The 26556-nt window shown below is 51.5% G+C and overlaps 1 protein-coding gene across 1 annotated transcript in view; it reads right to left on the bottom strand.

Moving 5' to 3' along the window:
* MAP4 (microtubule associated protein 4) overlaps positions 1-26556 on the bottom strand; it is a 359198-nt gene that overhangs the window by 108175 nt on the left and 224467 nt on the right. Inside the window, exons 6-12 of the mRNA XM_060247898.1 lie at positions 23102-23215; positions 19657-19791; positions 17548-17634; positions 16028-16144; positions 14631-14717; positions 12653-13324; positions 6927-7097 (exon numbers count right to left, since the gene is read on the bottom strand). Of these exons, the coding sequence (XP_060103881.1) occupies positions 6927-7097; positions 12653-13324; positions 14631-14717; positions 16028-16144; positions 17548-17634; positions 19657-19791; positions 23102-23215 (1383 nt within the window). The remainder of the gene's footprint in view (positions 1-6926; positions 7098-12652; positions 13325-14630; positions 14718-16027; positions 16145-17547; positions 17635-19656; positions 19792-23101; positions 23216-26556) is intronic.

Genomic DNA, 26556 nt, shown 5'->3' with positions numbered 1-26556 from the left:
TTTTCATGCCTACTTGCCTGGACCCTTTTTAGTTAGAGATGCCGGGGATCGAACCTGGGACCTCCTGCTTACCAAGCAGATGCTCAGCCACTGAGCTACCATCCCTCCCTCAAAGCTGCCTTCATTCCTTGTGATCATATGAACACATGAAGCTGCCTTATACTGAATCAGACCCCCCTCAGTCCATCAAAGTCAGTTTTGTCTACTCAGACTGGCAGCGGCTCTCTAGGGTCTCAAGCAGAGGTTTTTCATGCCTACTAGCCTGGACCCTTTTTTTGGAGATGCTGGGGATTGAACCTGGGACCTTCTGCTTACCAACCAGATGCTCTACCACTGAGCCACCGTCCCTCCCCTACTTGGACCCCTGGCCTCAGGAACAGAGTTCTCCTCTCTGTCTCCATCTGCTGATAAAGAGACATGAGACCGTAACACAGAGTGAACGTCGCTGCAGGTACAGTGGGCGAGCATCATCAGCGTGCCTCCCCCCAAAGCAAACCCACTTCCTCACGCCAGCACATACTGCTTCATTTCCCAAGTGCCACTCAAAACGGATGCATGCACCGCTCACCACACACAGGGGGGCTTTTCAGAAAAGTTGCACACAGTTGCACTCCATGCCACAAGGTTCACTACTCAAGTCAACGATCGCACAAACACTTCCATGCCAGAGACGTGCACGAGGAATACTGCGTCGTTTTACCGGACTGATTTTCAAGAAATCACGGGATGCAACAACGTTCACAATGGGTTACAATGCAAAGTCTCTCAATTTTGGAGACTTGGATTCCGCCTTCCTATCCCAAGAGCACGCACAGCAGCGGAGCCCAGGCGTGGGCAGTGGGTGCGGAATGCGCCGTGTTCCCCGGCCTTCAGGTCAAGGGGCTGCCCCCGGGCAACAGTGTGCCAGGAGGCGGCTTCCCCAAAGAGGAGCAGTTTTTAATATTAGTGAGGAGTAGAGGAAGCAAGAACAGGCGCATTAAAGAGAAGCTTTGGGGTCTGGCTCACACAACCAGTTCCTTGGGGAAAACTCGGGCATCAATGCTGTGAAACAGCCAAGCAGGTTCAACATGGGCTCTTAGAAAAAGCCAAGACACACTCGTGCCAGAGACGGTTGTGCGTCGGACGTGGGATTAAGAGTTAGGTGCTCAAGCCAATGCCCCGGCCGGGAGCAACGCCTCACACACAAGCCGTAGTACGTGTTACCGGCGGGAGGCTGAAGTTGCATGCACACACACCTCTCTCTTGCCTCAGCAGACCCAGGGTGCCCGGTTTGGCAGGCCGTCTCTTGCTGGGTTCCTGAGCGGCTCCTCGCAGCGGGGGAGGGGGAAGACCTCTCGACTTGGTGGGCCGCATGTAGCCTTTGATCTGCTCCGGGGCTCCGGCTCGCTCCTCTCTCTTGGCCTCCTTCACGGCTCGGTCAGGACGTTCAGCAACCGTCTGCAGACCTTCCGTCGCACTTTGGCCGGTTTCAGAGCCGACGGTCCCTCGTTCAGCAGACTCCCTCACTGCTTCCTCCCGGCCGATCGCTGGCTCATTCGTGCCGCCTTGTCCCAGAGGCTTAGAATAGTCTTGGGGTTTGTTAGCAGGAGTAGCTTCCACCGTGAGGCCGTCCTCGGAGGCCTTATCTACCCTTGCCTTATTTCCTAAACTCTCTGGGCATGTGGGCGCCCTCTGTTTGTCTGCTTTAGTGCCTTCGCTTGACCCTGCTGGTTCTCCGCTGCCACCAAGCAGCACGGCTGTTAGGGCCTGAAGTGCTACAGCTTCCTTGTCATTCTCCCAAGGCTCTGGAAGTTCTGCAGGGGGGACGGCAGCTTCGCTTCCTTCCGCAGCAGCAGCTGCGCTCTGAGCTGTCTTCTCCTCTTCCATTATACCTGATTTTGAAGACGAGAGTCCAGAGTCTGGTGTTTTGTCCAACAGGTACTCTCCTCCGCTTTCCACTTCTGCTGAAAGGGAGGACAGACTTCGATCTTCTGCTTTGGCGTCCTGTTTGGCAACCTGGTCGGACGAAGCCTGCTTGGCTCTCCTCCTCTTCTCTCTCGTCTTGTCCCCTGCTTTCATCAAAAGGGAGGTCTCCATCGCGGCCTCTCTAAATTCTGCCGCTGCCGGATCTTCTGGGAGGTCAAGCTTGCCCTTCCGCTCCCCTGTGTTTGAATCTCCCACCACTTCTGGAGGGGAAAGTGGCTCCTTCCTTAGTTCTGCTGCAGCTCTGCCTTGAGAGTTTAGAAAGGAGCCTTCCTGGCTTTTGGAACCATGTTCTTCAAGACGAGACGGCCCAGGAGAGCCAAAAGGGCCAAATAAGCTCACGGTGTTTCCATCCCAAAGCATTGGGTGCCCCGGAGGAAAGTTTCTGATGTTTCGGTTTTCGTCCACAAACTCCATTCCTTCCAAGGCGTACTCTATCCCGGCCACCTTCGGATGCTGCCCTTGGCTTGGGTCTGCCTTTGCAGAGAAAAGAACTGGTTGCTCTGGGGAGTTTGTGGCCTTTTTGCTTTTTCCATCACTACCTCTCTTTGAAGGTTTCAGGCTAGGATCCTGCTTGCTGGCCAGATCTGAGCTGCCCTCTCTTGACTCTTTCCTGCGTCTGTCGGAAGAGCGCCCTTTGGGCTTATCGTAGATTTCGGCACCCAGAACCCCCTCTGCCTCGGACCCCAACGGAAAGGGATGGTCCATGCTGGACCCGCTCTCTCTCTTAATCCCTTCGTCTGCCCCTTTAGGGGTTTCATCTGCAGATGGCCCAAGAGGAACTCGGCCGGCGGCTTCGGCCCCTCTCAGAAGATGGTCTGCAGCTCTTCCCTTGCCTGTGGGAGGGGACGGACATTTCTCCGCTTGACCCACTTCTCTGCACGTAGCAGCTGGTCCAGCAGTACTCAGCTGAACTTGGGGGATTTGCCCTTCATCCCCGGGGACCTTTGGCTCGTCTTTGGCCAGCTCCTTGAGGGGAGTGTGAGCTGGTGGTGAAGTTATAGCTTCTGCAAGATGCTCCAAGGCAGCCAGACTAAATCCCTGCCCTTTGGGGATGGAAGGTGCATCTTTGGCTTTGGCAAGAGGCTCTGGTTTCGCAGGGCTCGTTCTTTGGGCCGAAGCGGGCGGCTGTTCGGAGCTACTGCTTTTGAGAGCTGTGCCGGAGTCCTCCTCCTCCTTCCCTTCAGGTCTTTCCATCAGCTGGACGGCAGGAAACTGCGCTTGGCTTCCACCTGGTTGCCCCAACGGCGTGGAATCGCTTTTGTCAACAGCAGCCGGGTCTTTCGCTGCGCCAGCCGTCGGGGAGGGCTTGTTCACGCTGGCATTGGGTTCCGGCTCTCCTGTGGCATTCCTGCCAGGTTTTTTGCTTCTCCCATCACTGGTCCTCTTTTTGGGCTTGCTCATTGGCGATACGAAACTGGGCTCTGCCACGACGGAGCCCTCTACGGTGGCGGGGCCAAACCCCTTGTCTTTTTCAGCCGTGACCCTTCCCTCTGTCTGGGCACCTGCCTCCAAACCGGCAGGACATTCCGGCACTTTGGCTGGAGCCTCGACGATAAAGGGATATGCTGACAAAGGGATGTCAACTCCTTCCCCCTTCCCAGCTGGAGGCACTTTCGGCTTTCCTGCTTGGGGCGCTGCCGAAGGCGCTTGTGATTTTGCTCTCTCCGCAGTGGCTTCTGAGCCAGGCTCTTTAGGGGAGATGGTCTCCTCTCTCGTCGGATCCCCCTTGCTCGCTTCCACGGGAAGGCCGCTGGCGCTCCTCTCCGCCTCCGGGGAAAACGGCGGTCCGGAGGAACTTCTTTCGGCGGCCTTGTGGGTGCTCCTTTTCTTTGGTTTCTCTCCAGCCCCCAAAGACCCGGGAACCGCTTTATTCTCTGTGGGGCTGGAGCCACTCCCCTCTTTGCTTGGGGCGCCTGGGCCCATTCTGGGGAACGCCGCCACTTCCTCCGCAGCCAGGCCCTGGCTGCAAGCGGAGATGTCCTCTGAAAACAGCAGCTGCTGCTCCAGGTAGCTTTTGGCCTTCCTGCTTTTCCCATCGCTGCTTCTTTTTGGAGGCTGATCGGCCGCCGTCCTGGGAAGAGCCGCGGCTGGCTTCTCAGGTGGGCTCGAGCAGACAGCCTTCTTCGCATCAGCCCAAGGCGCTCTTCCACCCCCGAGGATCTCCCCAGAGGCAGGGGGCTTCGCTGCTTCCCAGGAAAAGGGACCTTCTGCTGGCCCCAAAGGCTGCTTCTCGCTTTTCACTGGACTGCTCTCGCCTGCGTCGTCTGCACAAGCCCTTGCTTTTGGTGCTGGTGGGGGCTCTGAGGCAAGCGGGCTGCTTTTATCATGAAACCTCCTTTCTTTGGGCACTTCCACAGCCTTCTCTTCCGAGGGAGCCTCGGTGGCTTCCTTCCCAGACCTTCTGCCTTTTCTATCTCCACTTTGCTGCTTTGGTTTCCCTTCCAAGGCCGCACTCCCAGCAACTGGACCTTCTGAGAGCACCTTTCCTCCATTCACACCTGCTGGTTTTGCAGCTTCCCCACTTGCAGCCACGGGGCTGCTTACAAGGGGTCCGGTGTCCACAGCAGACAGGTTGCTCTTGGGAGGCTGACCCTCCCCTTTCCTGCTTTCCCCAAAGCTCCTTATTGCTGCCAGACTGGCTTGGGCTGGGGGGGATGTGGGGCTTCCCAGCTTACTCTGCTCTGCAGGGCCCTTCCCCTGCTCCTTGGGAGATCCTTTCTTTCGGCTTTTGGACTGCAACCTAGCCCTGTCATCACTCATCACTTCCGCTCTACCAAATTCTACTGCTTTTGCGTCCAGCTCAAGCTCCAAAGAGCTTCTGGTGTGCTGGCTTGGTTCTCCTTCCACGAGTTGCCACTTCATTTCATGCTTAGGAGTATCTTTCCAAAGGACTCCTCCTGCAGAGACACCCGTGACCTCCCTGGAGATCTCCAGGGGCCCAGCAAGCGGAACATCAGCTTTGGGGGGCTCGTCAGCACACGAGGGAGTTCTCAGCTGTTCAGGGGCTTCCTCCCAGGCTTCCACTGACCTGGGGTGCTGGTTCCTCTTCTGCTTTGGTTTCTTCTTCTTCTTCTTAAATGCTGCGGATGCTTCCAGATCCCAGCTCTCTTGCAAGACATCTCTCTGGCCTTCTGCAAGTTCAAACGGCTGGCTGGCGACTTTCCGAGAAGCAGCCCTACCCCGTGGGGACGTCCCGGTGACGTAGCCCCATTCCGGCGTGGCAAAGGGGTCTTCTCCTTGGTCGTGGTTCCTCTGAGCTGGGAACGGTGCAAGAAGCTCTGCTGGGGTATCTGTAAGCGGTGCTCGAGAAGGCTTTGCTTTGGCAGACCTGCGATGGTCACTGGGTTTGTTAGCTTGTCTGACTTGGGGAGTAGATAGACCTGGAATACAGGAAGTTTGCTCAGGTGCCGGAGCAGTCAAGAGTAACTTACCAAAGTGCCAGAGGCCTTACTGTTTACCCTGCCTCAAATGCTGACAAGCTTGGAGAAGATGGCGGCATCAATCCTTCCTCATATCTATTCATGGCCTGCTGCCAACTTATCACATGCTATGAGCAAAGTCTCTTAAAGACTCACTGCTTGTATGTTAAGGAACACGAATCAACTACTCTTTCTTGCGCTCGAAGAGCTCTCACAGCACAAGTTAAAGGGGCTTTGAGACTCATTTTGCTTCTCTCTTAGAAAGCTGCTCAAGCAAGAGTATCCTAGCATTTCCTCGCAGGAGGAAACAAGAAGGTGAGGCATGACGCAATGTGTGGTACAAACACGCGGAGAAGCCAAGTAGTCAGACAACTGCCAGTGGAAGGCAAAAATCGGCTGACTCTGCTCAGGGTGGAGTGTTTGCTCCGTTCGATGTAAAGACTGCATCCATTTGGATCAATTGTTAAGAAGGCAGACAGCACAATTATTTTGTAATCTGGCAGATCTGCTCTTAGCGTGTCGGTTTGGAGAAACCGTCTATACTGAGACAGATAAACTATTATGTTTTATTTTTAGCTTGTTAAGGACAAAGGTATTTGTTTCATATGCTTTTTCGATGATGGTATTGTTAAACCAACAAGTTAGCCTGTGCTCTCAATATGGGTAAACTTATCCAGCCAGTTCTGTGTTGAGACCGCTCTAACTCTTTTATACTTATACGCGTTGAAGAAGAATTGTTTAGACTTGTATTTTAAGCAATAGTTTAGCAAAAAAAAATCTATAATGAAAGATAAAGATGGTAAAATATATGGAGAGAATCTCATACTTGCAGGTAGAAAGAATTGGGTATTTCATTTGGAGGTAGAATTGTAGCTGACACATTTGCATTGTTCTTTGTTTCTCTCTTTCCCACTTTGTATCCGCCCCTTCCCCCTCTTTAATGTACCTATGCTTGTGCTTCTTCTTGTTGTAGTTAAAAATCAATAAAAATTATAAAACGCAATATAAAGACCGCAAAGGCTGGTTTTCCAGAGGAGGGGGGGAGCCCAAATCACACCCCCCCCCCAAAATACAGCAGTGGAAAGATATTAAAACGGAAGTGGGAGACAGGCCAAAATTAAACTTTAGCACAAGTACAGACCGCTCCTGTTAAAGGGTCCGCTACAAAATGCTTGTCCGATAGCCAGAATTAAACATTAAGCCAAAAAAAATATCTCAGCACAGGGGGTGGGGGAGGGGGAGAGATAAACCAAGACACTTGACAAAGAAGCGAAAGGACTGTGGGAAATCTGTCAGCGTTAAACACTGTTAAACTGCTCCCACTCTAACGTCGGTGACCTCAGGAAAGCACAAGCCTTGAGGCGGGGGGGGGGGGAGGGGCACCAAGATATAGGCCTAGGAAACCTTCTCCATCCCTTTTGTAACACATACAGGAGATCAGAGCGGTCTGCAGGAGAGAGGAGTACCAAGGAAGTAAAGGAAGAGCTGAGCTGCAAGAGCGAGCAGTGCTCCCTCTCCAGTTCCTTTCCTTTCCCATCCTACCTTCAGGGTCCCGAGGGGCTTTCTCCGGGGGTCGCTCCACAGGCTGGCCACCGCTTGACTCAGGAACTTCCTTTGGCTTATCTGCTCCAGAGACGTCGAGAGCCACCGGTGCTGGGAAGGGTTCCTTTTGTTCTGCTTTGGGCTCTCCCAAAGGCGCAAGCTCCTTGGACTCTTTCGCTAGGAGCAAAAGCACAACAAATGTCATTAAATTTGAGAGGCGGCACAGCTGGCCAGAAGCACAGTCTTCAGAGCCAGGCTTCAGCTATCAGAACCACACTGGATTAGACCAGTGACCTGTCTAGTCCAGCATCCTGTTTCACTCAGTGGCCAACCAGTTCCTCTGGAGGGCCAACAACAGGGCAGAGAGGATGAGGCCTTCCCCTGAGAAGAACCTCAGAAGAGCTCTGCTAGATCAGACCAGGGAGGGTCCATCTAGTCCAGCCTCCTGTCTCACACAGTGGCCAACCAGTTCCTCTGGAGAGCCAACAACAGGGCAGAGAGCCTGAGGCCTTCCCCTGAGAGGAACCTCAGAAAAGCCCTGCTAGATCAGACCAGGGAGGGTCCATCAAGTCCAGCCTCCTGTCTCACAGAGTGGCCAACCAGTTCCTCTGGAGAGCCAACAACAGGGCAGAGACCTTCCCCTGAGGAGAACCTCAGAATAGCCCTGCTGGGTCAAGCCTATGCATATAAATACGTCTTTCAGTGACCAAGGCTAGTAGCCACTGATGGCTCCTCTCCTCCATGACTTTGTCTAAGCCTCTTCTGAAATTATGCTTGTGGCTGTCTCTACATCCATTAAGAATGAATTTCACAGTTCAATTACCTACCTACCGCCCTGAGCCTGCCTCGGCGGGGAGGGCGGGGTATAAATAAAATTTAAGGGTATAAGGGTCAACAACCAACTGTCAGAATGGGATATGGAACAACTGACTGGTTGAGAATAGGAAAAGGAGTTCGACAAGGATGTATATTGTCACCCTGCTTATTTAATTTGTACGCAGAGTACATCATGCGGAATGCTGGCCTGGATGAAGCACAAACTGGAATTAAGATTGCCGGGAACAACATCAACAACCTCAGATATGCAGATGATACCACTCTAATGGCAGAAAGTGAGGAGGTCCTAAAGAACCTCTTGTTGAGGGTGAAAGAGGAGAGCTCAAAAGTAGGCTTGAAACTCAACATCAAAAAAACTAAGATCATGACATCTGGCCCCATCACACCTTGGCAAATAGAAGGGGAAGACATGGAAGTAGTGACAGATTTCACATTTCTGGGATCCAAGATCACTGCAGATGGTGACTGTAGCCATGAAATTAAAAGACTTTTGCTCCTTGGGAGGACAGCTATGGCAAACCTGGGCAGTATAATAAAAAGTAGACACATCGGCCTGCCAACAAAAGTCTGTAAAGTCAAAGCGATGGTATTCCCAGTAATAATGTATGGCTATGACAGCTGGACCATAAGGAAGGCCAAACACAGAAGAATAGATGCTTTTGAGCTGTGGTGCTGGAAGAGAATCTTAAGAGTCCCTAGGACTGCAAGAAGATCCAATCAGTCAGTCCTAAGGGAAATCAACCCAGACTGTTCCCTGGAAGGTCAGATGCTAAAGCTGAAGCTCTAATACTTTGGCCACCCAATGAGAAGAGAGCACTCCCTGGAGAAGACCCTGATGCTGAGAAAGAAAGAAGGCCAAAGAAGAAGGGGATGGCAAAAGAGGAGATGGCTCGACAGTGTTACTGATGTAACAAATACGAATTTGAGCAGACTTCGGAGGATGGTGGAAGACAGGAGGGCCTGTCGTGACTTTGTCCATGGGGTCGCAAAGAGTTGGACTCGACTGTGCGACTGAACAACAACAAAATAATAATTCCACTTGCTTGTCCAGAATCCACTCCCCTTCAACTGCATTAGAGTACAGTGGATGGATCTGCTTGTGAACCTCACACGGACATTGTGATTAATCTTGTTGGAAGATCTTATCCTGAGCCAGGAAGACCACAGACCTTACCCAAAAAGACAAGGACCATGGACCTTCAGATTCAGTGGAGTGGAGCTAGGGCTCAGTGGCAGACAGAGGTTTCCAAAATTATGCATGGGATAGAGAAGGCAGAGAAAGAAGTCCTTTTCTCCCTTTCTCACAATACAAGAACTCGTGGACTCTCAATGAAATTGCTGAGCAGTCAGCTTAGAACTGATAAAAGGAAGTCCTTCTTCACCCAAAGGGTGATTAACACGTGGAATTCACTGCCTTAGGAGATGGTGGCGGCTACAAGCATAGCCAGCTTCAAGAGGGAGCTGGATCAACATATGGAGCAGAGGTCTATCAGTGACTATTAGCCACAGCATATTGATAAAACTCTGTCTGGGGCAGTGATGCTCTGTATTCTTGGTGCTTGGTGGGGGGCACAATGGGAGGGCTTCTAGTGTCCTGGCCCCACAGATGGGCCTCCTATTGGCACGTTCTTATTTCACTGCCACAGGAGGTGGTGGCGGCTACAAGCATAGCCAGCTTTAAGAGGGGACTGGATAAAAATATGGAGCAGAGGTCCATCAGTGGCTAACATATATATGTATATAGTGGGAGGGCTTCTAGTGTCCTGGCTCCACAGATGGACCTCCTGATGGCACCTGGGTTTTTTGGCCACCGAGCGACACAGAGTGTTGGACTGGATGGGCCATTGGCCTGATCCAGCATGGTTTCTCTTATGTCCTTATGTCTGGGGCAGGGATGCTCTGTATTTTTGGTGCTTGCGGGGGCACACTGGGAGGGCTTCTAGTGTCCTGGCTCCACAGATGGACCTCCTGATGGCACCTGGGTTTTTTGGCCACCGTGTGACAGAGTGTTGGACTGGATGGGCCATTGGCCTGATCCAACATGGCTTCTCTTATGTTCTTCTGTCTGAGGCGGTGGTACTCTGTCTTCTTGGTGTTTGTGGGAGGCAACAGTGGGAGGACTTTTAGTGTCCTGGTCCTACTGGTGGACCTCTTAATGGCACCAGGGTTTTTTGGACACTATGTTCTTATGTGACACAGAGTGTTGGACTGGAGGGGCCATTGGCCTGATCCAACATGGCTTCTCTTATGTTCTTATGTGACACAGAGTGTTGGACTGGATGGGCCACTAGCCTGATCCAACAGAGTTTCCCTTATGTTCTTATGTGACAGAGTGTTGGACTGGATGGGCCACTGGCCTGATCCAACATGGCTTCTCTTATGTTCTTATGTGACACAGAGTGTTGGACTGGATAGGCCACTGGCCTGATCCAACATGGCTTCTCTTATGTTCTTATGTGACACAGAGTGTTGGACTGGATGGGCCACTAGCCTGATCCAACAGAGTTTCCCTTATGTTCTTATGTGACAGAGTGTTGGACTGGATGGGCCACTGGCCTGATCCAACATGGCTTCTCTTATGTTCTTATGCGACACAGAGTGTTGGACTGGATAGGCCACTGGCCTGATCCAACATGGCTTCTCTTATGTTCTTATGTGACACAGAGTGTTGGACTGGATAGGACACTGGCCTGATCCAACATGGCTTCTCTTATGTTCTTATGTGACACAGAGTGTTGGACTAGATGGGCCACTGGTCTGATCCAACATGGCTTCTCTTATGTGACACAGAGTGTTGGACTGGATGGGCCATTGGCCTGATCCAACAGGGCTTCTCTTACGTTCTTATGTGACACGGAGTGTTGGACTGGATGGGCCATTGGCCTGATCCAACATGGCTTCTCTTATGTTCTTATGTGATACAGAGTGTTGGACTGGATGTGCCATTGACCTGATCCAACATGGCTTCTCTTATGTTCTTATGTGACACAGAGTGTTGGACTGGATGGGCCACTGGCCTGATCCAACATGGCTTCTCTTATGTTCTTATGTGACACAGAGTGTTGGACTGGATGGGCCACTGGCCTGATCCAACAGGGCTTCTCTTATGTTCTTATGTGACACAGAGTGTTGGACTGGAGGGGCCACTGGCCTGATCCAACAGGGCTTCTCTTATGTTCTTATGTGACACAGAGTGTTGGACTGGATGGGCCATTGTCCTGATCCAACAGGGCTTCTCTTATGTTCTTATGTGACACAGAGTGTTGGACTGGATGGGCCACTGGCCTGATCTAACATGGCTTCTCTTATGTTCTTATGTGACACAGAGTGTTGGACTGGAGGGGCCACTGGCCTGATCCAACAGGGCTTCTCTTATGTTCTTATGTGACACAGAGTGTTGGACTGGATGGGCCATTGGCCTGATCCAACAGGGCTTCTCTTATGTTCTTATGTGACACAGAGTGTTGGACTGGATGGGCCACTGGCCTGATCCAACATGGCTTCTCTTATGTTCTTATGTGACACAGAGTGTTGGACTGGATGGGCCACTGGCCTGATCCAACATGGCTTCTCTTATGTTCTTATGTGACACAGAGTGTTGGACTGGATGGGCCACTGGCCTGATCCAACAGGGCTTCTCTTATGTTATGTGACACAGAGTGTTGGACTGGAGGGGCCACTGGCCTGATCCAACAGGGCTTCTCTTATGTTCTTATGTGAAACAGAGTGTTGGACTGGATGGGCCATTGTCCTGATCCAACAGGGCTTCTCTTATGTTCTTATGTGACACAGAGTGTTGGACTGGATAGGACACTGGCCTGATCCAACATGGCTTCTCTTATGTTCTTATGTGACACAGAGTGTTGGACTAGATGGGCCACTGGTCTGATCCAACATGGCTTCTCTTATGTGACACAGAGTGTTGGACTGGATGGGCCATTGGCCTGATCCAACAGGGCTTCTCTTACGTTCTTATGTGACACAGAGTGTTGGACTGGATGGGCCATTGGCCTGATCCAACATGGCTTCTCTTATGTTCTTATGTGATACAGAGTGTTGGACTGGATGTGCCATTGACCTGATCCAACATGGCTTCTCTTATGTTCTTATGTGACACAGAGTGTTGGACTGGATGGGCCACTGGCCTGATCCAACATGGCTTCTCTTATGTTCTTATGTGACACAGAGTGTTGGACTGGATGGGCCACTGGCCTGATCCAACAGGGCTTCTCTTATGTTCTTATGTGACACAGAGTGTTGGACTGGATGGGCCACTGGCCTGATCCAACATGGCTTCTCTTATGTTCTTATGTGACACAGAGTGTTGGACTGGATGGGCCACTGGCCTGATCCAACAGGGCTTCTCTTATGTTATGTGACACAGAGTGTTGGACTGGAGGGGCCACTGGCCTGATGCAACAGGGCTTCTCTTATGTTCTTATGTGACACAGAGTGTTGGACTGGATGGGCCATTGTCCTGATCCAACAGGGCTTCTCTTATGTTCTTATGTGAAACAGAGTGTTGGACTGGATGGGCCATTGGCCTGATCCAATATGGCTTCTCTTATGTTCTTATGTGACACAGAGTGTTGTACTGGATGGGCCACTGGCCTGATCCAACAGGGCTTCTCTATATTAAGCTGACACAGCAAACAGGGCGTTCTGCTGCAAGGGACTGGCCAGTCATTCCCCACCTGGGTGCATCCATGTCCCTTCAAACAGCCCAGCCGTGCTGCAATTGGGGCTATCATGCTATTTCCTGGGCTCAGCCTTTTTTATATATACTTTTCAACGAAGGGGTGGCCACATTTGCTGCTAAGGGAAAGACCGGCCAGCGCACCCTCCTCCCCCCTCAGTGAAAAGCACTCGATCCCCGCTGCTTCCCTCACCGGCAGGTTCTGGGAAATGCTCCGCAGGTTTGGCCGGCGGCTGCTGATGTTCCTCTTGCTTCTCGGCTGGTTTGCCGGGGGTTTCCTTGCTCTTCTCATCGAGCTTCTCCGGCACGGGAAGGTGCTCCGCAGGGTGGCTGGGAGACGAGGGGGCCTTCTTCTCCTCTTGCTTTTCCGAGGGCTGAGCGGGAGGCGGGGCCTGGCTCGGCTCCGCCTTCTCTGCAGGCTGGCTGGGAGGAGGCTTGCCGTCTTCTGCTTTTTGGACGAGCGGTTTACTGGCTGCCTCCTCTGCAGGCTGGCCGAGAGAAACTGTGCTTTCCTCTGTCCTCTGGCTGGGAGACATCTTGCTCTCTTCCACTTTCTGGGCAGGCCATTCACTCGCTCCTGCCTCCGTATGAAGGGCGAGAGAGGGCTTCTTCTCTTCTGCCTTCAGGCTGGGAGGAGGCTTAGCTGCCTCTTCTGCCTTGCTTTCGCTCACCTTCTGACTGCATTTACTGGCTGGCTCCTCTGCCTGCTGGCTGGAAGATGGGCTGCTGCTGTCCTTCTCCTTGTGCCGGTCGGGCGAGTCCCTCTTCTCCTCCAGTTTCTCCAGCGCAGGGCTGTCTGCAGTGGGACCTGCCGAATCCACGGCCTTTGTCTTTTGATCTTTGGACACAGTGGCTTCTGCAGAGGCTGTGCCAAGGAAAAAGCAGGGTTATTTTTTCCCCATCACGAACACGTTCCGACCACCTGCACCCTCCTCAACCCCCCTTCTAACACCATCTAGTCTACCAACCACAGGCAGGAGGCCCAGTCTCAACTAATGAGAGCCAGTTTGGTGTCGTGGTTAAGTGTGCAGACTACTATCTAGAAGAACCGGGTTTGATTCCCCACTCCTCCCCTTGCAGCAGCTGGAATGGCCTTGGGTCAGCCATAGCTCTAATAGAGAGCCAGTTTGGTGTCATGGTGAAGTGTGTGGACTCTTATCTGGGAGAACCAGGTTTGATTCCCCACTCCTCCTCTTGCAGCAGCTGGAATGGCCTTGGGTCAGTCATAGCTCTAATAGAGAGCCAGTTTGGTGTAGTGGTTAAGTGCATGGACTCTTATCTGGGAGAACCACGTATAATTCCCCACTCCTCCACTTGCAGCAGTTGGAAAGGCCTTGGGTCAGCCATAGTTCTAATAGAGAGCCAATTGGGTGTAGAGGTTAATTGTGCAGAATTTTATCTGGGAGAACCAGGTTTGATTCCCCCCTCCTCCACTTGCAGCTGCTGGAATGGCCTTGGGTCAGCCATAGCTCTAATAGAGAGCCAGATAAGAGTCCGCAAACTTAACCACTACACCCAACTGGCTCTCTATTAGAGCTATGGCTGACCCAAGGCCATTCCAGCAGGTTCACGTGGAGGAGTGGGGAATCAAACCAGGTTCTCCCAGATAAGAGTCCGTGCACTTAACCACAACACCAAACTGTCCTCTACCTTCCCCTCCCCACAACAAACACCCTGTGAGGTAGGTGGGGCTGAGAGTGCTTTTATAGCAGCTGCCCTTTCAAGGACAGCTTCTATGAAAGCTAAGGCTGACTCAAGGCCATCTCAGCAGGTGCAAGTGGAGGAGTGGGGAATCAAACCCGGTTCTCCCAGATAAGAGTCCGCACACTTAACCACTACACCAAACTGGCTCTCTATTAGAGCTCTGGCTGACCCAAGGCCATTCCAGCAGCTGCAAGTGGAGGAGTGGGGAATCAAACCCGGTTCTCCCAGATAAGAGTGCATGCACTTAACCACTACACCAAGCTGGCTCTCTATTAGAGCTACGGCTGACCCAAGGCCATTCCAGCAGGTGCAAGTGGAGGAGGGGGGAATCAAACCCGGTTCTCCCAGATAAGAGTCCGCACACTTAACCACTACACCAAACTGGCTCTCCAAAGTGGTGTCATTTTCAGGGTGTAACCACCACCACCACAGGAAAGCCCATGAAGCCTCACTGCAGGCTCACTCACTTAATAGTGCTTCTTTTGGAGGAAGAGACTTTTGGTCCAGCCAAGGTTCAAATCCCATCAGCTCTTCCATTGCAGGGGCAGGACTGCCTATGGGGGAGAAATCAACAGGAGCAGAAAGGTTAGAATCCACCACAGCCTTCATTTCTAAAAACTGGGAGAAAGCACATCACCTTGAAGGAGAACTAAACGGGCTTAGCCTAAGGGTGTCAAACATGCGGCCCAGCGGCCAAATCAGGCCCCCGGAGGGCTCCTATCAGGCCCCTGAGCAACTGGCTGTCGTCTGCTTTCTTCTCCCTCTCTCTTGCTTCCTTCTGCATCACAGCTTGCTTTGCCAGGCTTGCTCAATCGCACAGGAGCTACAGAGCAAAGCTTCTATTTCTTCCATTGGCTGAGGCTCCTCATGTGGGGTGGAAGGGGGGGGGGCGCAGAGCTTGCTTTGTTAGGGTCTCTCAATCACATAGCAGAGCTACTGAGTCAAGCCTCTCTTCCTTCTATTGGTCCCTTGGGGAATGATGGAAGGAAAGAACCAGAGCTTCCTTTGCCCAGTTCCCTGGATCCCATGGAAAGGAAAGGTCCCCTGTGTGAGCACCAGTCGTTTCCGACTCTGGGGTGACGTTGCTTCCACAACGTTTTCACGGCAGACTTCTTACGGGGTGGTTTGCCATTGCCTTCCCCAGTCCTCTACGCTTTCCACCCAGCAAGCTGGGGACTCATTTTACTGACCTCGGAACCCATGGAGAAATACAAAAAAAGCACCCTTAAGACCAACAAGTGCTAAAGTTTTAAGCATGTTTTAAGGGGTTTTTTTGTCTTCTTTATAGGACACAGATAGATGCAATTAATGATTTAAAAAAAAAAACCCTTAAAACATGCTTGGGCCGGGCCATGTGTGTACCTGTTTACGATTAGGTAGCAGAGATATAAACTTTATCAAGCTCTGCCACCTAATCTTAAACAGGTCCACACATGGCCCGGCCCAACAAGGCCTCATTTATGTCAAATCCGGCCCTCATAACAAATGAGTTTGACACCCCTGGCTTAGCCATTACCAGCATCAGCACGTTTGAAGAATACACGCTTCAATTATGCCCTCCACCCCCCCCCCCTCCCACCACTGCTGTGCTGTAAAGAACTGGGAGATGGTGAAGTCCAACTCCCCATGAGCAAGAAGCTCCAAAGCTAGCTGGGCACATTGCCCCAGCTGGACTGGTTGAGGACCCAGCTGTGTCAAGGCATCTGTAGCAAATGTCTCCAAAGCCATTTCCTGACACAGCGCAGCACTGCTGTTTCCACGGGAGTAAAGCCTTCACCGAATACACCCGCTGTGCAGTAACCACTGCTCGCTTCTGGGACAAACAGCTCTCACTGCATGCAGAGTTCAAACCTGGCTCTCTCACCTACTGGAGCCAACAGTGTCGCCTCTGGCGGTTTAGGCTCTCCTGGGAAGTCCATAAAACCAATTCCGGTGCTTTCTGGTAAGTGCATCTCGGCCGCTTCGGGGATCTTGCTGGGTGCTGGGCACAGAGAGAGTTTGATCAATATGGCAGGATTTTTAGCCAAAACCTCTACAGGACCACGTCCACGGGCTACCTAAAACAAGGCTTCCGAGCGCTACGGCATCAAGGAAACGTAAAGCGTATAACTAGAGAAGTAATGAAAACACACTGCTGAAAGCCTGTGGCTTGTGCAAACGCTATTCTCTTGGTACAAACTGTTATCCACCACACTGTATTTCCAGGCATGGAGAAAAGATGGGCTGCATCCAGCAGTTCATGGAAACAAGATGGTATTATGGGAACAGAGGCACCAAGAAGAAGGGTGGAATGTCAAGGTCTGGAAGGGGTGAAATGAACACTGCAGGTGGCACACCACAAGGGATTCTGGGACGACATTCTAGCGGTGCTTCCTCATTCTGTTCATCATCTCTGCGCCTCCTCATCTTCTTCAATGCAAGCCTCTGGGACTGGGAGCTGCAGCTGTTAACCGAGAGAGGCACTCGGGGGGTGGGGGGGGGGAGACTGTAGATTTATACACACAAACTCTCCGAAAGTTCAGCCTTGCTTGAAAAGGAAATCTGGGTCCACCTCTCTTCAGGTTAACATAATAGGAAACCACACTGGCATTTTTAACACAATCAAGGCCCATACTGTCCATGGCCCGTAACTGACCATGTTCCAAAAACGTATGGGCACTTCAGTTTCCTTAAGAGGGGGTGCTGACTTCCACCAACAGTCCTGAAAACCTCCACTATTGCTGTTTCTAAGAATCTGTTTCTAAGAATCCCTCAAACCCCACCCCCCGCAGAAGCTCAGTGGGCTTCAATGAGAACAGAACCAGCAGAAAGGACCTCTTAAGCAAATTTAAGGGGTTTCCTGAACTGCATGGAGAGATAAAGGTCAAGGTAGTCTCCTGTGCAAGCACCAGTCGTTTCCGATTCTGGGGTGACGCTGCTTTCACAATGTTTTCACGGCAGACTTTTTAACGGGGTGGTTTGCCATTGCCTTCCCCAGTCCTCTACGCTTTCCCCCCGGCAAGCTGGGGACTCCTTTGACCGACCTCGGAAGGATGGAAGGCTGAGTCAACCTGGAACTGGCTTCCGCTGGGATCGAATTCAGGTCGTGCGCAGAGGGCTCCGACTGCAGTACTGCAGCTTTACCACTCTGCGCCACAGGGCTCTTTTTACATGGAGAGATACAGGCCAGTAAATGTTCCCGGGGACCAAAGAGGTTCCAAACCCAGCACAGGGTTTGATCCTCGGTACTGCTCTTCTTCCTCTTCTCAGTGGTAATTCTGGCATCCCTTGGTAAGAGGCAAGAAAAGGCTTTGTTCTTCCTCAACGCCAAGTCCTGACTGAAAGTCACAAAGGCAAACAGATTCTGCACGGAGACCACACCCCTGACATTTTATTTTGTTTTACCTGGAGGCTCAAAGAAGGGGTTTCCCTGCGCCAAAGGCTGAGCTCCCAACAAGAAATCTTCAGGAAGTCCCATCTCACTTGCAGGTACTACGGGAAACAGTTAGCAGACAAACAAGACGCTTGTGAAAACCCACAAAAAGTGGTTTCCCAAAGCACCTTCGCAATGCAGGTCGAACCGCCCCGTGGAAGGTGAGCTCTTAAGCCAGGGCTCTTACTGGCGGAAGTGACAGAAAGGTTCTCATTTCCATGCCAACAGCTGACACCAACAAGCACAGGGGAACAACAGAACCAGAGGTCCCGTCTAAGCCCTTGAATTCCAGATCCTGCTGGGGACTCTGTCCCTCTTTTGCATCCGTCTACCCACCCCAGCCCCTCTCACCCAGAAGCCGAGTAGCTCTAACAAGAGAATGTTTCTTCCAAACAAACCAGAGGTCTGTAATGGGCATCCCTGACATGGTGCCCACCGACACCTTTCTTGGCACCCACCTAGAGATGTGAAGGCCCGGAAAAAAACTGGAAAAATTAGGGGGGGGGGGACGTGGGGGGGGGGGTTTCCAGTTTTTTCCTGAAGCCTTTTTTGGTTTTTTTTCCCCCAAAAATGGAAACATTGAAAAAAAAAGAAAAGAAAAAATTGATTATGGAACGTTTTATTTTAACAGGATGAAGAAAATATTTTAAGACAAGATGTTCAAATATTTTCCACATCATTTCTAAAAAATATGTCTGGTATCAGATTATTCTAATTTCTGTGCACTGAGGACAAGCAAGTCCTAAGTCATGCCCATTCATTGAAACTTAGTCCTGCGCTCCCTTCTATATATTTCCCCCCTCTTTAATTCTCTTTATGAGAATGAGTTTTTTATTTTTATTTAATACTGTGGAGAGGAAATATGTATCTTTAAAAACTGTTACATCTGTATTTTTAAAAACTGTTTTGTGGAGGGTTTTTTTGCCTGTTCCACATAAACTAGTAAACAGTTAAGGAGAGCGTTGCTCCGTTTGTTACAATTACAAATAAATATTATTTAAAAAGTAAATTCTGTTTGTAATAATTATGGGGATACACTAAATGTTTAATATGCTAGTTGTGATCATCTCATGCCAAGTAAAATTGTCCATAGTCATATTTTACGTTCCTAAAGTAACAGAAGGACTTTCAATCGGGAAAAGAAAAAAGAAAAAGGGCTCGTGTAGCATTTTTTTTTCAATTTTTCCGAAAATTTCCATTTTTCCCGGAAAAAAAAAAACAACGGGTTTTTTTCCGAGCTTCAAAATTTCCAGAAATTTTACATCTCTACACCCACCAAGGGTTTTCAGAAATTCAATAGAGTCAGGAGAGTCTTTTGCCCAGCAAACCGGGCAGGTTCACCCACAAGGCAAACTAGGTGGTTGCCGGGGGGGGGGGTGCCAAATTGGGCTCCCTCCCCTCCCGGTGCCCAGGGCAATTGCCTAGTTTGCCTCTCCCCCCGCTGCCAGCCCCCTCCCTTCCGCTGCGCTCCCCCCTCCTGGACCCTCCCGGCTTCTTCGACAGCCACACGTTTTTTGAAGCCAGCGCTGGAAGAGGCTTCGCTCCCCCTCGCTTCCGGTTCCGCAAAGGAGAAGCTTCCTCCCACACTGGCATCAAAAAACGCGCGGCTGCCTCGAAGCCAGGAGGGTCCAGCCTCGTCGCGGTGAACTTGGGGAGGGGGCACATGCGGTGGAGGGAGGGCAGGAGGTGCCCGGCAGGGAGCATGCCTGAGGCGCCACGTGCCCTAAAGCTGGCACTGCCAGCAAGACTTTGGATTAGCCGCTGGGACATTTGAATGGCTGTGCAAAAAATGTCGCTAGGGCAGCAGCTGTGCGACTGAAGGCAAGTTGCGGAAGCCGCTGTGTGGCTGGCTCCGTCTCCTGCAGCAGCCATTCCGTGGCGTTTCAGAATCCCAAAGGGGTCCGAAGGCCCAAAAAGGCTGCAGACCCTCGCTCCGTAACACCCTTGAAACCAGCCCTTGAGCGCTACAGATTCCACCAAATGCCTCATTTGGCAACTCCACCCCAGGGCAGGTTGTGGCTCTCCCTCGCCGCCCACACGGCGAAGTGTCTTGCCAAAAGCGCAGAGCGGCAGGAGCTCACCTGCTTCGTTCTGGTTCAGCAGAGCTTCTGCACCCAGCTCCTCGCCCAGGAAGGCCAACGGGTCAAAAACGTTCGCAGGAGAATGTGGAGGCCCCAGGGGGGGCTGCTCGGGGACCCCCGAGGCTCCAAAAGGCACTGGAAGAAACAAGGGAGGTTGGTGCTACCCGCCATTTGCAATGGCGCTCTCCCGCACAGGGAGTAAGTGGCGAGATCAGTTTCCCAGAGGTGACACCGGCATTACGTGAAGTCAGGCTTTTATCGTGGAGGTGGGCAAATTACAGGAAGGGGAGCCTGGCCCTCCAGCTGATTAATTATCAGAGCACCAGCCCTCCAGACTGCAGGACCACCTAGCTGACTGATGCGCCCCCCCAAAAAAAACAAAATAGCTCTGGGGCTATTGAGTCCCGCAAGGCATGGGAGAATCCCACACGTGCCTGCATTTCAGGGCTCTGGGCTGGAGGTCAGCTCTCCCCAGTTCCAGGTTCAGCAACAGGCAGCACCGGAAGCAACGGCAGCCCAACCTGGCCCATAAACTTAAAAAATAATTGCACGTCCCTGCCGTAGCAAGGTTTCCGCACTGGGAAACTTGGGGTCTTTTCTTTATCGGTTAAAGCACGACATGCAAAAACTGCAGGGAAAAGCCCGAGGAGCGGTTGAGCCATTGGGGAATTCCTCTCTAGGAAGAATTTTGCCCTGAATACAGACCAGGATGGTGTGATTTCCTCTTATTAGCATCAGGTGGAACATTTTTATTGCCCCAAGGCTCAGTCTCCTGCCATTCTGTTAGCGGCAGTAGACAGAAAGGATGCCAGCACACAGTATTGCTAAAACATGGGCCAAGGGAGTATAGGAAGATCTCCCTCCACACACACACACACACACACACACACACACACACACACCCATCCAAGAAACTGTATTTATTTACTTGCTTCCCTACTTCATTCATAGTCCGCCTTTCACACTAAGACTCAAGGCGAATTACGACTAAATTACAAGGAATGCGTTTGGTCGCTGTGTTGTTGGCTCCTTCACACTCTGCGATCCTAGAACATCATGTGTTTCACGTGCCTGCCCACTCAGTGGCCACCGAACCCCAGTTCTGGTCAAGACTGTTTGCAACACTATGCTTCTGGACAGGGCTTATTTTTACAACAGGACCTCCTTTGCAGGAGGCGGCTGAGAGGTGATAGGATCACCATCTTCATGGACTTGAAGGGCTGTCCTAGAGAGGAGGGTGTGGAATTGTTTTCTGTGGCCCCAGAAGGCAGGACCAGAACCAATGGTAACACCTCACCGGGAGTCCTGTGTGCAGTTTTCGGCACCACATTTTAAGAAGGATATAGACAAGCTGGAACGGGTCCAGAGGAGGGTGACGAAGATGGTGAGGGGTCTGGAGACCAAGTCCTATGAGGAAAGGTTGAAGGAGCTGGGGATGTTTAGCCTGGAGAGGAGGCGGCTGAGAGGTGATACGATCACCGCCTTTAAATCCTTGAAGGGCTGTCATGTAGAGGAGGGTGTGGAATTGTTTTCTGTGGCCCCAGAAGGTAGGACCAGAACCAATGGGTTGAAATTACATCAAAAGAGTTTCTGGCTTAGCATTAGTAAGAACTTCCTGACCATTAGAGTGGTTCCTCGGTGGAACAGGCTTCCTCAGGAGGCAGTGGGTTCTCCTTCCTTGGAGGCTTTTAAACAGAAGCTGAATGGCCATCTGACAGCAATGAGGATCCTGTGAATTGAGGCGGAGGTGTTTGTGAATTTCCTGCATTGTGTGGGGGGTTGGACTAGGTGACCCTGGAGGTCCCTTCCAACTCTATGATTCTATGATCCTATATTAGGCTACACCCCCCTGATGTATCCAATCCTCCAGGAGCTTACAGGGCTCTTCTGACAGGCCCTACTGTAAGCTCTTGGAGGACTGGATACATCGGGGGGGGGGTGCGGCCTAATATGCAAAGGAGTTCCTACTACTAAGAAAGGCCCTGCTTCTGGAGAACCATGGGAAACAGAGCACCAGAAGCAGATGATGAGGGAGCCAGAACCACAGCTCGTCAAATGGTGAGCTGACAGTGACCTCTCTTTTTAAAAAAACGACACCAAAAAACACTTGGGTTTGAGGCGTTTTTGCAGACTGACTCGAAGCTATGGTGCAGATCCCAGAGGGTGGCGGCGCATCAGTCTGATGCCAAGGCTCCCAAGTCCTAAAGCAGAAGTGCCAGTGCTTTGATCTCTTGGGGGGTTTTTTGGCCACAAGTAACTGAGAGCAGCAACAGCAAAGAAGAACCAAACCGGTTCGGTGGTTTCACAGACCGACCCGTCTGCCTGCAGTCCCACAAAGGAGCAGGAGGACTAAGCGACACCTCTTTTGGAAGCGAAATAAACGTTCCACTCTTCCGGCAGATTAAGTTGGGCATTTTTGTTTTTACAGGGCACAGAAGGGAAGGAGACCTATCAATGAACTGCAATGGCTACCTCTTGAATTCCAGATCTAGTTCAAGGTGTTGGTCCTTAACTTTAAGGCCCTTTACGGACAGGGGCTGCATATCTTTGGGACCACCTCTCCCCATATGAACCACACACACACACACACACCCCGACTCAGATCTGCTACTCAACATCTTCTCATAGTCCCTGATCCTAAGGCACCCAGTTGGCTTCAACGAGGGCCAGGGCCTTTTTGGTCCAGGCCCCTAACTGGTGGAAGGAGCTTCCGCTGGAGATCCGGACCCTGCGGGACTTACCAACGTTTCGCAGGGCCTGTAAGACGAGCTCTTCTGCCAGGCTTTCAATTAATGCGTCCGGTGTCTTTTTGAAAGTCATCACTTCCCCCAGTGTTTCACCATTATAGTATTTATATTATGCTGTTGGGTGGTTTTGCCGCCTATATCTGTAAGATTGCTTACTGTGCTGCTCCTGATTGTGTAACGTTAAGTTTTTATTATATTATTTTAACTCTGTTTGATTGAACTGTTATAAGCTGCCCTGAGCCCGCTTGCAGGATAGGGCGGGATATAAATCCAAAAATTAAATTAAAATTGCATTAAAATTCATAAGGCATTGGTGAGCTAGAGATACACAGGATTAGGAGGCTGGGAAAATGAAGGAAATCCATTCCTGATATATAGTTTTACCCAAATTCTGGCAGTCTCTCAAGTTTGACTTCACATTTCTGTGCTCCACCCCCCCTCCAATACCATGAGGGCTTAAAACAATAAATCCGCAATTCCCAAAATGTCAAAACATGTACAAATTGTAGGATCAAAACGATGATTTCAAGCATGCACATTTCCAGATTAGGAAAGTCTGAAGAAAGCAGGTTAGGTGCCCAAAACGCTCTTCGCAACTACTGTGAGGCTCAAAGCAGTGGAAGAAGAGAAGAAAAGGCACCGGCCATGCAGAAGAGTTCCTTAGTAAGGCAAGAGAGAGGTACGATGAAGCACCATACCATGGACTTCACTCGCAGCTCCAAAATAGTCCCCGAAAGCAGGCACGCTCGTCATCTCCTGAGGAAGCAGCAGCAGGTCGGACAGGACATCTTCACGGTGCATCTTAAAAGGTTCTGAGGGACAACCGACAGAGGCCAACGCCTTATTTTTGTGCTGGAAGTCGGGGCTGGCCAGCAAGCCTCTTTTTTTGCTCAGGAATCCAGCAAGTGAGCTGCAAACCCCGTGCTCTTTCTGCTGGCAACACCCCATTTCTGCCTGGGTGCAACAGGCGACTTTATTTTCTGCGTAGCAAACTTGGTGGGACACCAACAGTCTCAGAGAAAGCGCAGTAGAAAAACCTGAGCATTTACTGCTAATGGAGCCTTCTTCCTGAGGAAGCACTGGGGGGGGGGGGGTGTCCAAATCAATGAGGCTGAAGGCAGCAGCGTTTTCAGTCTGAGGACCTATCTTAGTTTGCAGTTGGCTACCTGAACACCCAGCACGCTGCCACGCTTCACGCCACATGAGAGCACTGCTTTTCTTCCCCCGAAGATACAGGCCAGCCCAAAACAGTGAAGTATATCTAATTGAGCATCACCATCAGCTGGCTCAGGAATGCATCACCTACAGTATGAAGCCTGGCATAACATACATGGGATGCTTTCTAATAAGAACATCAGAGAATCCATGTTGGATCAGGCCAGTGGCCCAAACAGTCCGACACTCTGTGTCACACAATGGCAGCCAATGCAGTTCCCACAGCCTAGGCCGCACATGTTCCCACCGAGGTAGTCCCACTAGCAGCCTGGCTGCTGCATTCTGCACTAGCTGCAGTTTCCGAGTTCGGTACAGGGGCAGCCCCATGTAGAGGGCATTACAGTAGTCTAACCTCAAGGTGACCGTTGCATGGATCACTATTGCCAGGTCGCCGCGCTCCAGGAAAGGGGCCAACTGTCTTGCTTGCCTAAGATGGGAAAAGGCGGATTTGGCAGTGGCTGCTATCTGGGCCTCCATTGTCAAGGAAGACTCCAGTAGGACTCCCAAGCTCTTGACCTCGTGCACTGGTACCAATGTCGCCCCGTCAAAAGCTGGGAGATCTCTCTTTCTGGACCGCTGCGACCTAGACAAAGGACCTCTGTCTTCGCTGGGTTCAATTTCAGCCCACTCAGCTTAATCCAATCAGCCACGGCTTGTAGCGCCTGGTCCAGATTTACCGTGACGTCGCCAGCTCGGCCACCCATCAATAGATAGAGCTGGGTGTCATCAGCGTACTGGTGATAACCCAGCCCATATCTCCGGGCAATCTGGGCAAGGGGGCGCATATAGATGTTAAATAACATTGGAGAGAGAACTGCCCCCTGGGGCACCCCACAGTTAAGTAGGTGCCTCTGGGACACCTCTCCTCCAATCACCAACCTTTGTCCCCGTCCTTCAAGGAAAGAGGAAAGCCACTGCATGGCTAACCCCTGAATCCCTGTGTTGGTGAGGCGGTGGGTCAGCAGCTGGTGATCGACCATATCAAATGCTGCCGATAGGTCTAGCAACAGCAATACCGCCACACCGCCTTGATCCAGATGTCGCCGGAGATCCTCCATGAGAGCGACTAACACTGTCTCCGTCCCGTGGCCCGAGCGAAAGCCAGACTGAAAAGGATTTAAGGTGGAAGCGTCATCCAGAAAACTCTGCAGCTGCAACGCCACAGCCCTCTCTATAACTTTGCCCAAAAAGGGCAAGTTTGAGACCGGCCGGTAATGCGCCAATTCGGCCGGATCTGATGTAGCCTTTTTCAAGAGAGGGCGGACCACCGCCTCTTTCAGAGGGGTTGGAAAAAGGCCCTCCGAAAGAGATCTATTTATGATGTCCCGTATAGGACATCTTAGCTCCTCCTGGCAAGCTTTAATTAGCCAGGAGGGGCATGGGTCCAGATCACAGGTTGTCGGGCGTGCAGCAGAGAGGATTCCGTCAACCCTTGATTAAAGGGAAGCTTTTCGACAAATGGGAAATCGTTAAGAGGGAATACAAAAGGCCTGCAGGCAACGTTGTTGACAACCTGCCACTTCTAGGCAGCGAACCGCCCAAGTGACTGTCTGCACGTCCATGCTGCTAGATTACACCAGGAATTCTTTTACGCAGAGACAGCGGAGCAAGGCGACGGCCTCGCAGTAGATAAAGCGGCTTTCCCAAAGCGAGCCTCTTCCCTGCAGCTGGAGAGCGTGCAGCAGGCAGAAGCCACGTTTGCCAGTCAGGCAGAGCCAAGAGAGCTTTCCATGCTCAGAATCCAGGATTCTACTGCTATTCTGAGCGGCAAGAAAATACTGCAGAAACTCCAGGGAAGAGCCTCCTTGCGTGCTGGGCAGTTATACAGGAAGAGGATTCAAAAGGGGGGCTGCAGCCGGGGCTCAGATACACAAGCATTTCCATGGCCATTCATCCATCCTCCACCCCCCTCTTCTTTAGCTTTCTAATCCTTAAAGAGAAAGCTGACTGGGCAACATCCCCCACCCCACAATTACACCTTTAGCATGAGGACTCTGACACAAAACTCAAGGGATTCATGATCCTTGGGTGGTTATCCCAAGATATGCTCTTGTCTACAAACAAGGAATTCAAAACCAGCGAACTCCGATACCACACAGAGCCAGTTTCGTGTACTGGTGAAGCGTGCGGACTCTTATCTGAGAGAACTGGGTTTGATTCCCCCCTCCCTCTCTTGCACCTGCTGGAATGGCCTTGGGTCAGCCACAGCTCTAATAGAGAGCCAGTTTGGTGTAGTGGTTAAGTCTGCGGACTCTTATCTGGGAGAACCGGGTTTCATTCCCCACTCCTCACTTGCAGCAGCTGGAATGGCCTTGGGTCAGCCATAGCTCTAATAGAGAGCCAGTTTGGTGCAGTGGTTAAGTCTGCGGACTCTTATCTGGGAGAACCAGGTTTGATTCACCACTCCTCCACTTGCACCTGCTGGAATGGCCTTGGGTCAGCCATAGCTCTAATAGAGAGCCAGTTTGGTGTAGTGGTTAAGTCTGCGGACTCTTATCTGGGAGAACCGGGTTTCATTCCCCACTCCTCACTTGCAGCAGCTGGAATGGCCTTGGGTCAGCCATAGCTCTAATAGAGAGCCAGTTTGGTGCAGTGGTTAAGTCTGCGGACTCTTATCTGGGAGAACCAGGTTTGATTCACCACTCCTCCACTTGCACCTGCTGGAATGGCCTTGGGTCAGCCATAGCTCTAATAGAGAGCCAGTTTGGTGTAGTGGTTAAGTCTGCGGACTCTTATCTGGGAGAACGGGGTTGATTCCCCACTCCTCCACTTGCACCTGCTGGAATGGCCTTGGGCCAGCCATAGCTCTAATAGAGAGCCAGTTTGGTGTAGTGGTTAAGTCTGTGGATTCTTATCTGGGAGAACGGGGTTGATTCCCCACTCCTCCACTTGCACCTGCTGGAATGGCCTTGGGTCAGCCAGAGCTCTAAAGGAGAGC

Source organism: Heteronotia binoei, chromosome 10 (assembly GCF_032191835.1).
Source record: "Heteronotia binoei isolate CCM8104 ecotype False Entrance Well chromosome 10, APGP_CSIRO_Hbin_v1, whole genome shotgun sequence".
Lineage (NCBI taxonomy): Eukaryota > Metazoa > Chordata > Lepidosauria > Squamata > Gekkonidae > Heteronotia > Heteronotia binoei.
The sequence above is the reverse complement of the archived record's forward strand: the minus strand, read 5'-3'. Positions and strand labels throughout refer to the sequence as shown.